The 12,010-nt window shown below is 42.1% G+C and overlaps 1 protein-coding gene across 2 annotated transcripts; it reads left to right on the top strand.

The window, feature by feature from the left end:
* The first annotated feature begins 946 nt into the window (after positions 1-946).
* Positions 947-11,662, top strand: LOC115603869 (inhibitor of apoptosis protein-like). 2 transcript variants are annotated; one of them, XM_030476312.1, is made up of 9 exons: positions 947-1,122; positions 2,742-4,830; positions 4,939-5,038; positions 6,203-6,281; positions 6,827-6,875; positions 7,933-8,175; positions 9,579-9,833; positions 10,003-10,044; positions 10,878-11,662. In XM_030476312.1, the coding sequence occupies exons 2-9, from the start codon at positions 3,957-3,959 to the stop codon at positions 11,069-11,071; spliced, it is 1,836 nt and encodes a 611-aa protein (XP_030332172.1). In that variant the 5' UTR covers positions 947-1,122; positions 2,742-3,956; the 3' UTR covers positions 11,072-11,662. The 2 variants fall into 2 exon arrangements, with proteins under 2 accessions (XP_030332172.1, XP_030332171.1); XM_030476311.1 differs by having other exon boundaries at positions 969-1,122; positions 2,742-4,833; positions 4,918-5,038.
* Positions 11,663-12,010: the final 348 nt, after the last annotated feature.

The raw sequence follows: 12,010 nt of genomic DNA, 5'->3' as shown, positions 1-12,010 counted from the left end.
TAAAATGTTGTATCTGCTGTTTCTTTATAAGAAATGACAGACCATGACTGTGCTGGGAGATTCTGAGCTTCCGTTTGTGATCTGGTACCTGCTGTGGAAGTTTTTCAGATTTCTATATGCACAGATACTGTCTTAAACCCCTCCAGTGGAAAGTTATATCGTGTTTCGCCTTCCTTCTGTTCTTCCCCTGTGACTCTCAATGACTAAAGTCTTTCATCGGTTGTCTTGTAACCCCTCTTGCAGTCTGTAGAGCTGCCTGTATCACGAAACGTGGCCAAGTCAAGAACAAGGTAAACCTGCGGGGTTTACAACAGGTCCCGTCCTCGCCACCTCCTTGCGGTCAGCAAAGCTGTAGGAGCGGGCTCTGCCTGGTCGCTGTGGGGAGAGTGGTGCCAGTGGGAACCGAGCTGCGACCCGAGGGGCTGCCCCTGCAGCAGCCGCTCTTTTCCGTCAGTGCAGCACGATGTCCCGCAGGCAAGGCCGTGGGCCGAGGCTGCTCCCCTTCCCGGCGGCGGGGGGGAGAGGCCACCCAGGCCGCCCGCCAGCCTCACGCAGCTGGAAATCCCCACCGTTGGGAAGCACGCTCCTCCGGGGGGGGTTTCCCCGGCCGGGCGGAAAGTACCTAACGTCCCCGTGACACCACGGCCTGCCCCCTGCCTTGCCCGCCCCCTGCCCCTCAGCGCAGAACGGGCGGGACTGAGGGGCAGGGCTGAGGGGCACGGCTAGGGCTGAGGGGCAGGGCTGAGAGGCAGGGGTAGGGCTAAGGGGCAGGGATAGGGGTGAAGGGTACAGGCGAGGCTGAGGGGCACGGGCGACCCCGGGGAACGCTCCTCCCGCTGGCGGGCGCCACACACAGGCGCTCGCTGGGGTAGGGGAGACAGCGAATGGACAACCGCAGGGGCCGGCGGGAGGCGCCGAGGGAGCGGACGCACCGCCCCGTCAGGCTGCGCATGCGCCCGGCCCCTGCCGGGGCTTTGCCGGTGCGGCGCTTCCACTGAGTTTCCTGGGCTGGGCGGTGCCGGCTGAGGGCACCTCTTCCCGTCCCCCGCCCTTTGCCAGGCACTCTATATAGGCTGGGGCGCGGACCAGGGCCGCCTGCTGTGAGGGGCCTGTCCGGAGATCGTGAGTGCGGGGAAAGGGAGCGGGCGGAGCTGGACCGCGGCCTGGTGGGGCTCTGTTGGGGTGGCGCTGCTGTTGCTCTGTGGGCCGCGACGGGAGCTGCGCCCGCTGACGGGTTGGCGGGCGGGGAGATGCATGTCAGCGCGCCGGGCAGGGCGGCTGGGCTCGGCCGCGGCGGAGGAGAACTGGGGCGGGCTGAGGCGCCTGCTCTGCCCCAGGCAGGGTGTCCGGCGGAGGAGGGGGACGCTGCAGGATGGCCGCTCAGGAGCGGGGCTTGGTCCCTGCGGGAGGCCGGGGACGGCAGCGTGAGGGTGGAGGAGCAGCGGGGAGGCCCAGCCGTGCCGGGAGGGACCGCGGAGGGACACGAGGCAGCCGCTGTGCGGGGGAGCGGCCGCACGCAAGCCCCGCTGGGGACATGATCTATGAATTTAGCCAAAGGTGTTCAGAAGGTGAACGTGCTCTACCTGGCTTATAGCGCAAGAGCAGAAGAATATTGAGCTTTGAGGTTGCTACGCTTTAAATTTCACTGTTCGGGACTTAGGTAACTTCTTGCTGATACTCCAGGATAACAAAAGAGGAAAATGCCCTTGAGATTCAGAGCAGTTGGGTCGCTGTGGAAATCAAGGGTATTCAAGGCTATAGTGGAGGATAATACCGGAAGAAGAGTGTTTGGCAGAAAACGACCGCAGGATCTCAGCTTTAAGTGATCCTAAATGTTTTAAGGTTATTAGGGTCTCATTTTGCTCTGATATTTCCAGCATTTACTATGAGGTATCTGACTTTTTCCAGTACAGAAACTGACTTAACTTCTTGGATTAGCATAATTCGTGTATGTTGATAGTTTAGTCCTACCATTGGTGTTAAAGGAGTGGATTGGTGTAAGACATTTGTAACTAATGTTCTCGGTGATTAAGAAATTAGTAGTAGTAGTAGTGTGACCATCTTAAGAACAAATCTACTGAGAGCTATTGAGATGAATAGGAAATGCTTTGCTGTTTTCCAGTAGGTGTTTTTCCTAGGGCTGCTTCTGATCATGACAAGTATATCTGTTTTGAGTGTTTCCTGGAAGAACTTTTTAGGAATTGGTACTGTACAACAGACTGCTCTATATGAATAAATGTGAAATTATATATTTAAAAACTTTTGAACTTCATCTTTGCCTTTACCTGAATTTTTTGTGAAGTTCAGTTTTGCGGATGTCCTGTGCTTTAGGTATTGTTGGACTTACCTAAATAAGAAATTTCAGTACTCTTAATTTAAGTTAGTGGAATAAAACTGGATCTTCATTGCTTGGGAATCTGCAAACCCATTTCAATGAATGCATCTTCTTTCCTACAAGATACTACTTTCAGTTACACAGCTTGTGATCAAGCGGCCTGATTCATCCACTTGCCAGAAAAGTTCTGCTTGTGGATTAAATAGATTTGCATATGTGTCAGTAACAGGGAAATTGTGTAAAATCCACCCCGTGTCACAGTATGTCCCTGAAACTTTCCAGCTAATGTTACAAAAAGGCTTACCTTGAGATGTTAATATTTCTATTTGTGTAGTTTCTGTTTGCATAGACATTACACTAGCCTCATTTTGTATATTTTTGAAACACTCCTCTCTCTTCCTTGCAGGTTTTGTTCTGCCCGAAAGAATTCAATGATTGAAACTATAGATACTTACAGTTTCTTCTTGTGAACACTCAGCGTAAATATGGAGGCGTAGGCACCTTAAAGGGACATCAGTCTGAACTCTGGGAGGTAGTTCTGTGCACAAATAAAGAAACTAAGGCTTCAAATTTTATTTCTTTTTTAATCTGAGGATTCTCTTTGCTTCTGTATGCCATAAGCATGGCATACAGAAACAACTTAATTCAGTGGCATAAAGCATTAGAATGTCCTGACACAAAGCAATTAATTTATCTTAAATTTGGTAACTCTATACTTGTAACTAAGGCACCAGGTTAAAACTGAAATGCTCTGCTCTGTGTGTGCTGACAGTGTTATAGACAGAAAATCCTGGGGTTACTCCAGGCTTGTTAATGAAGAGAGTTCATCTGTGTCAGGGGCAGTGTAGAGGATTTGTTTCTCTCGTAGCTGAATAGTCAATCTACGTGAAGTTGAGTATAAACTAGCTTCTTTAGTCTCAACAACTGTTATAACAATGTATGGAAGTTGAAGGTTGGTGCTTTTGTTTTTTTTTGAAATTTAGTAAAAGCAAATACTCCAGATCAGTTCAGTAATGTCAGTTCAGGGGCTCTATTTTCATCTGCCATTTGAGCTTGGTAAACCATTATTTTCAGCCTCCTAATGAGGTTTCCAAACTGAAATTTTTACATGTATAAGCTGTCTAGGGTGAAATAGTTCTTAAATCATTTAACACATGTTCTGGTTAAAAATGGTGTCGTTTTAGTTGCCCCCCATCTTAGTTTCTTTATTGACAAAGGATTTCAATAAACTCATTTGAGGTTTTCCCCTTCTGGATCCCACCTCCACTAGCCTGATAAATTGATACTGCTCTCCCAGATATACAGTACAAGGAAAGCATGTTATGACTAGGTGTTACAAGGGAAGGTCCTTTCTGACATGCTTCCTTCAATTCCCAAAATGGGATAGGGCAGCTTTTGCCAGGCAGCAGTTGTATAAACTAAAATACAAAAACTTCCCAAATGTTTAAAGGCTGTTAATCATGGGGCTCATTCTATTCACATATGCATTCAAAGTCGCACATTAAAGTATTTAATTTTCAAGCTTGCTTTTGTACAGGTGGGGGTTATTCCAAATTGCCTTTAGTGCACACAACTACCTCCCAGAGGAAGACTTGTCCCATTCTTCCAAATATAGTCCATTATGAACATAGTGGAGAACAGCCCTTTCTTGGCTAGCATCATGAAGCAGAGTGCTCTCTGTGGTGAACTGAAGTATGACTTAACCTGTGAACTCTACAGAATGTCAACGTTTTCTACTTTCCCCGTTAACGTGCCGGTGTCAGAACGGAGTCTTGCCCGGGCTGGGTTTTATTACACTGGTGTGCAAGATAAAGTTAAGTGCTTCAGTTGTGGCTTAACATTAGACAACTGGCAACCAGGAGATAATGCTATGGAAAGACATAAACAGCTGTATCCTAGCTGCAGTTTTGTTCAAAGCATGCTTTCAGTTAACACCCTTGGAGTGCCCTCTCATTCTACCTTTTCTTCTCCGGTCGTAAACAGTCTCTTGCCATCTCTACATTCCATAACACTTTCTCCAAGTTCAGAACAAGTTGGATATTTCAGTGGCTCTTTTTTCAGTTTTCCTCAAGACCCAGTAACTACTAGGGCAGTTGAAGACCTTTCATTCTTGAGACCTAAACTTCACAATCCTGCCATGAGTACAGAAGATGCTAGGCTACTCACTTTTCACTCGTGGCCACTGACGTTTATCTCGCCCACTGATCTGGCAAAGGCTGGACTTTACTACTTGGGGACAGCGGACAAAGTTGCTTGTTTCAGCTGTGGTGGTCAGCTGAGTAACTGGGAACCAAAAGATAATGCTATGTCAGAGCATCGGAGACACTTTCCTAACTGCCCTTTTGTGGAGAACCTCACCCGAGACCAGCAAAGTTTCAATGTTTCAAATGTGAGCATGCAAACCCATGAAGCACGTGTTAAAACATTCATAAATTGGCCAACTAGAATTCCAGTTCAGCCTGAACAGCTTGCAGATGCTGGTTTCTACTATGTAGGTAAGAAAAACTGAAGTCTCTGGATTTACTCATATTGCTATGTCATCATTTACTTTAACATAAGTGGTGTGAATGATTGCTAGATAGTTTGCCTTGTTTCTTTTAAAGGCCGCAACGATGATGTCAAGTGTTTTTGCTGTGATGGTGGTTTAAGGTGCTGGGAATCTGGAGATGATCCATGGATTGAGCATGCAAAGTGGTTTCCGAGGTAACTTGCAAAATCTTTAGCATAATTTGTTCACAATCTTAATACTTCTAATTTTGGCAGATACGTACTGCACTTCATAGTTCTGTTTAACTGCACAATCTGATGTACAAATTCACTCTTTCATTTGGGTGTATTTCATGTACCTCTGTTTAAAAGCTCTGAGGTGCTAAGGTGGCCTTAAAACGTTTCTTCATTAAGCATGATATTTAATGCTTTCCACTTTGTAATTAAAAGCTGTGAGCCTGCATTGTTAATGAGCATACTTAACTGAAAGAAGCAGTCAGAGGCAGACTGCGGAGAGCAAAAGCTGCTGAGAAATTAAGTAGAAAGAACATTTAACTCTCGGTCTAGTTCCGTGCCCATGCTGAAAGCTCTTGAACTAGTCTTTCGGCTCATGCAGTTTAGTTTCGTAGGTGTGGTAAGGCTTGTGAAGATTTCAGCAGCTGTTTAATATGTCTCTTGGAAAAATGACGTAACTTTTTAACATCCCCCTAATTAAATGGCAGTTGCATACCTAATTGCTCTCTGTGCCTGTGGAAATCTCTGCCTACATGACAAATAGCTGCAATTAATTTCAGGAAAGCTAATAATTCACATCACAGATCTTCAACGAGTCTTTCATGGGCATTTTACCAGCTACTGTTGGACTTCATGATGTAAGGAGAGTAAAATGACAGCTTTACTTCCTTCTGTGTTATGCCTGTCAGTAGATGAACTAAAGAGATATACTCTGTGTTAGTGAAGTAGATCTGGCTTTGATAGTGGTTTTAAATTTTGCTAACTTATTTTGAATGATTTAAGTGGGAGATAAGAATGCTGAGATGTGAAACGGAAACAGTTTATCATTGTACTGTGTAGTGATGCTGACAACGTGTCATTTCTCATGACATGCCATTTTCATTAGAAGTGGTAGCAGAATGTAAAGCTGCTGCATTTATATACCTAAGCCTACTGATGGCTGAACATCATGGAAAGCTTTATCAAAGTGTCACCAGGCTACATGAGGCTTCCAATTAAGAGAACTTTTTCCCTTATGAAGGAAGAGAAACATATGCTTAAAAGTTATGCTGTGTAACTGTAAACTCCTTGATTCTTAGGTTTGTTTTTTTTTTCCTTTGGCAAGTAGAAAGTATAATTTAGTATACTTTTTTGTCGATGTTTCAGATGTGAGTATCTGCTTCGTGTAAAAGGAGGAGAGTTTGTAAGTCAAATTCAGGCCAGGTTCCCCCATCTTCTTGAACAGGTAAACTTTACTGTCCTGTAACTTTGTTTTCTCTTTAAAAAGACTGCTACATTCATTTGGGGAGTTCAGTCCATCCTTCTGCCTCATTTCTGCATATCTTTCTACTAGGTTTCTAACATGATAAATGCTCTTCATCAGCACAAAAATTAAGCCAGTGCTGAACCATGGCTAATGGACCGGGACTAGTAGAGACAACCTGTACAGATACTTATGGAAAGTGTCATGAGGCAGTGAGCTCCTTTGTGTCAGGAGAGGGAAATTCTGATTGTATAAACTTCAGTGAGTAATGCTGATCAGTAATTGTTATTTCAGAACTCAGTTGTGGACAGCCTGAATTATTTCTATCCATAACTCTTATGGCAAGAGTAAGCCAAACTTCTCTTCATGGAAGTGATCAGTACTAACTTTATATTGATTATATAGTTGTACAAATATGCTTTCAAATAAAAAGCTTAGCATGGCTGATGAGGGAAGAATGTATTAGAAAGGTATGTAGTGGGAAAAGCAATACTTTCATACTAATGTAGTTCTTTTGTTTTCCACAGCTCTTGTCAACCTCTGATACGCCTGTAGATGAAAACATTGATCCCCCAAGTATGTATATTAAAGCATGTTTTTAAACTTCCTCAGCATTTTGGTTGGAACTAGATGGTCTTTAAGGTCCCTTCCAACCCAAATCATTCTATGATGCTATTATTTTGCTATCCAGAGGTAACTTGCTTAACAATTCTTACATTTTCTTGGAAAGAACACTATTGTAAGGATTTTCTAAGTAATTTTGTAACATGAACAACCTTCAAGGAAGCATCTTTAAGAGATCTTGTCTTTTGTTTTCCTTATTTTCATACTAAAAGATCACACTGAGATTTTTGGCTTTGAATGCTTGGCATCCACTGTATCTGTGTTTTCTACTTTCATGGTTGGGTTAAACAAATCAATTTGGCATTTGTTAAATTGAGCTATGTTATAGAACTAGGTGGAATGGTTGCTAGAGGGTGTCATGACTATGTCGTTATGCAACTCCATTTTTAGTAGTGTAGCTAGATAAATTCTCAGAGTAGAGCAGTAGTGGTCAAGGAGAGGGTAGGACAAGCCGATAAAGTGAAGTCTTTCTGAGCTGGACTGTAGTTACAGTGGAAATAAACTCCTCCCAGAGAGTGAGTGGGTTATCGTAGTTCCTGCTGGTTGAGGACAATGAGTTGGAATCTCACGTGTCTGGTGAGCTTAGTAAGTTGAATGGAAAATACTGATCAAGAGCTGGAATAGAACAATTGTACTATTGTAAACTTTGAATTTTGACACCCCCCCCCAACATTTTTCAAGGCTGAAGCTAGAAATGACTAAGTATAAAAAAAGCTGCTAAGAAACAATGGAATTATCTGTGGTTTCTCAGGGTTATTCTAGATTTTAGTGAAAGCTTCACATGGATTGATGTTTAGTATTGGTTCAATCTGAGTGAATCTAAGTAACTAGCTTCCGTTTTTTTTTTAAGCTAACTACTTAAAACCAGGTATTTAACCATTGAAGCTTTTTAATGCTAGGTATTCATGTATATATGCATATGTGTAGATAATGTTGCTGTGTCTGACTTCTGGGTTGTATAGGTGTTTTATTTTTTATAGTATACATGGTATTTTTCCTCTTTGATTAGTTATTCATTTTGAACCTGGAGTGAGTCATTCAGAAGATGTAATCATGATGAACACACCTGTGGTTAAAACTGCCTTGGAGATGGGATTCTGTAGAAGGCTGATAAAGCAAACAGTACAAAGTAAAATCTTGGCCACTGGAGAAAACTACAAGGACATTCAAGATCTTGTGTCTGATCTGCTCACTGCTGAACATGAGAAGAGGGAAGAAGAGAAAGAAAAACAATTTGAAGAAGCGGCATCAGGTATGCATGAGGCATGAAAAAAAGTGAAAGCAGAAGTGGCTTGTGTTATGTAGAGCTTCTATAATTGTTTTTATTCACTAGGTGATTTACTTAATTGCTATTAGGATCGTCTTCTGTAAAAGCATTGTCAGGGTATCTGTATGGATCTAGCAGTCTGGGAATTGTTTTGTTTCTCTTCAGAAGGATGGTTCATACAGGTGCTGAGGGTTCAGAATCACCTGACCCACTTCATCTCCTGCTGAGCCACCATATCCACCTCATAGAAGAGGCCAGAAATTTTTACAAATTTAGATTCTGTAAGACAGCCAAAGTTTGGCTTTTTCTGTGTCTGACTCAACTATCTAGGTCAGCTCTTTAACTGTGTTTGAGGTGTCTTCAGTGTTTCCTACTGTTTTAATACCATATAAGTTTTGAAGCCTAAAAAAATCCCACTATTTTTGGAGTCTGTGAAGCAGTAATGGAACTTCTCAATTATAAATTGAATTAAGACTGTTGCTTTCCTACTTGCATGCTCTAGCAAAAAAGCACAGATGAATTCAGCCATTAAATCTTCATGAAAATGATTTTTTTTGTTTTTTTGCGATAGGCTACATAAAAAAAAAAAAAGGCGAATCTCCTGAGTCTGGTTGTATTTTTTGGTTTTCTTCCACATAATTCTGTTGGACACCTCTTAGAAAAGCTTGATTTATATCTACATCTCGGACATGATTTTGACTGCCACTGACTAAAGTTAATCGGTTGTTAGTGAGTCAGCATTGGTTGAATGCAGAGGCATTGTTCTTGCAATTCTGTGGAGAACCTAAGTTTAAAGGGTGGCTACAAAGAAGATGAAGACTCCCTTTTTACAAGGAGTCACATGGAAAAAATGAAGGGTGATTGGCACAAGTTATTCCCAGGGAGACTGCTGTTGGAGACAAGAGGAAAATTTTTCGCAATGAGAACAGTCAGCCATTGGAATAATCCCCCCAGGGAAGTGGTGGATTCCCCAACACTGGACACTTAGGATCTGGCTGGACAGGGTGCTGGGACATCTAGTCTAGGTCATGCTTTGCCAAGAAGGACTGGACCAGATGATCCTTGAGGTCTCTTGCATCCTGGTATTCTGTAGTTCTAGGTAAATCTTGCTAGTGTGAAGTTAGACAAGATTCCCTCAGATAATTTAACTTAGATGTGGGAGCAGGAGGCTTCATTGGTGAAAAGGCTTCAGCTCAGAAGCTGCTTGTATGTGGTTTTCTTAAGTCTGTTCTTTGTGTGAATGCCACTAAAACTTACTCAGTTCTTAAATAACAGTGTGTAGTAAATGAACATTTCAGAGTTTAAAGAATGTGTCAATTATTGTTAAGCAGAAGTGCAAGTTGGAGTAGTGTATTCTTAAAAAACATTTAATCCTCTTTGCATTCCAGATGATTTGTCCTTAATCCGAAAGAATCGAATGGCTTTATTCCAACGTTTAACATGTGTACTTCCAATCCTTGAGAGTTTGCTATCAGCCAAAGTGATCACGGAACTTGAGCATGATGTTATTAAGCAAAAGACTCAGACAGCACTGCAAGCAAGGGAACTGATAGATACAGTTTTAGTGAAAGGAAATGAAGCAGCCAGCATATTCAGAAACTGTCTACGAGATTGTGACCCTGTACTGTACAAAGATCTGTTTGGTATGTCTGTCTTTTTATTTTTTTAAAGATATAACTTTATAGAAATACATAATCAGTGCTGTCATAGCAACCTAAAGATTTAAAAAAAAAAAAAAAAAGTCACATGCTGTTTGAATGTAGATTAGCCAAATGACTAGTTTAAGGATTTTTTTTTTTTCTCTTATTTTAGTGGAGAAGAACTTGAAGTATATTCCCACAGAAGATGTTTCAGGTACCTCAAACTCTACATTCTTACTTTAAAGGGTATTGTGAGACAAACAGCTAACATCCTAAAGAAGAAAATGACTTTGCTAAAGAAATAGGCTTTATGCTTTACACTCGCCCTAATTCTGCTTTGGTAAGGTGGACTTACCTGAAAAAGTTCAGTGTATGCACAGACTTGCAAGCAAGTCTGTCTGCTGTAAGCTGTGTTCTTATATATGCTTTTGCATCATAGGTAGAGCTTTCTGGAGCTTCACAGTTTAAGCACATACTGGACTTGATCCTGATACAAGCTCTTATTCAGGCATTTGGTAAAGACTGGACAATGAATAGTAGGTTAGCATTTCACAGCAGGTATCATCATCTCTGCTTTTCCTCTGGTTGTAGGTGTCCTAAGATGTAGCTTGACCAACAGTGGGGTAGCTGAAAACTTGTCAGGCATAGGATTGAGTTTGCTCTGGTTCTTAGTCATGTAGTTTAATAAGTTAATAGACTGCAGAAAAGTACACAAGCCTGAATATAGCTCACTTCTGCCAGTCAGCGTGTGCTCTGGGCTTCAAATACCCAAGCAAGAAAAGTATATAATTTGCCAAAATGTAAACATGGGGTTGGCCTCAAGATTTACAGTTGGCCTCCAAGCCTTGAGCTGTTTGTCTCACAGAAGTGGAAAGTACAGACTAGTTCCTTGCATGCCACTTTCTGAACTCGGGAAAATGTACTTATTTTCTCACTGCCATCTATATTTAGTGAATACAGGGAGGGAAAGAAAGGGTAACATGGATGTATTCTAACAAGAATGCACCTAAGTTCAGGCTTATTAAAAAGTTAACTATTTTCTTTCAGGTTTACCTATGGAAGAACAATTAAGAAGACTGCAAGAGGAAAGAACATGTAAAGTTTGCATGGACAAAGAAGTTTCTATTGTTTTTATTCCATGTGGTCACTTAGTGGTATGCAAAGATTGTGCACCATCCCTTAGAAAATGCCCCATCTGCAGGGGGACGATAAAGGGCACAGTTCGTACGTTTCTTTCGTAAAGAGGGAAACTTCCAAAATGTCTTTGGCAGTGTCATCCTCCAGCTGCTGAAGCTTAAGCCAGCGGCGTCCTAAGAATGGAAAACTGTGCTACAGAAGATGATTAGTCAACTGCCTAACACTGTTGTGTAATAGTAAACTGTATCATCATTATGAGGATACCAGGCCTTCCTTGCCAACTACTCTTTCTCTTCATAAAACTAGCTCAGTACTAAGGTGACGTTTGTGTAACTTTCCTGTCGAAGGAAAGCAGTTTCACTCATATGCCTTTGTGTCACTTCGAATAAAAAACTTTCTGGTTCCTAAAAGGGAGCTGGCGTAACTCTTCTCATGAGTTTCCTCCGTGGAAACTGCCTCCATGGATGTGAGGAAATACATTGATTGCTGTTTATTAATAATTAATATTGATTAACTTCAGCTACTGCTTTGGTTTCTGTTTTGGCTTTCTTGTGGACTTGAGAAAAGAGGGTAACTGTTACAGGGACAGCAGGACTTATTTTTTAAAGTTTTGCCCTTGTCTAGATACTTGTGTAGTGTGTATTAATAATAGTTTATATGAAGACTGAATTAAAGTATTTCTGCTTCTCAAATGAGCACTTCTTTTCTCTGTTCCTATTGTTGGCTTTTTGCTGTAGACTGCTTTTCCTGGCAGAAGTTTGGGGTTGGTTATTTGCCTGCAAAAGTACAACAAAATTTAATTGTGTCTTCATTTTTGAGCAGGGAGTGAGAGTCTGTTGCATGGTGATTCCGTCTGGTAAAGTAGGAGGTTCTGATTGTCATCCTTATTAAAAAAAACCCTAACAAAACACCAAAAAACCCCACCCTAATGGCATCTGGGACTTCCTTCTCTCTTAGTTTTTCAAAGGGTAGAAATCCTGGCCCCCATGACCTTAGAGATGAGGCAGAGGGTAGCTATGCAGCAATATATCCTTTATGCTGTG

Source organism: Strigops habroptila, chromosome 2, assembly GCF_004027225.2.
Source record: "Strigops habroptila isolate Jane chromosome 2, bStrHab1.2.pri, whole genome shotgun sequence".
NCBI classification, from domain to species: Eukaryota; Metazoa; Chordata; class Aves; order Psittaciformes; family Psittacidae; genus Strigops; species Strigops habroptila.
This window is presented reverse-complemented; position numbering and strand designations above follow the sequence as displayed.

What these genes read in the sequence shown, in the direction of transcription:
- LOC115603869 (XM_030476311.1), top strand. Translation starts at nt 3,957, where the DNA reads ATGAACATAGTGGAGAACAGCCCTTTCTTGGCTAGCATCATGAAGCAG. An exon ending in TGGTTTCTACTATGTAGGTA is followed by an intron (nt 4,834 to 4,917) that starts AGAAAAACTGAA and finishes ATTGCTAGATAG; the next exon opens with TTTGCCTTGTTTCTTTTAAA. An exon ending in CATGCAAAGTGGTTTCCGAG is followed by an intron (nt 5,039 to 6,202) that starts GTAACTTGCAAA and finishes TCGATGTTTCAG; the next exon opens with ATGTGAGTATCTGCTTCGTG.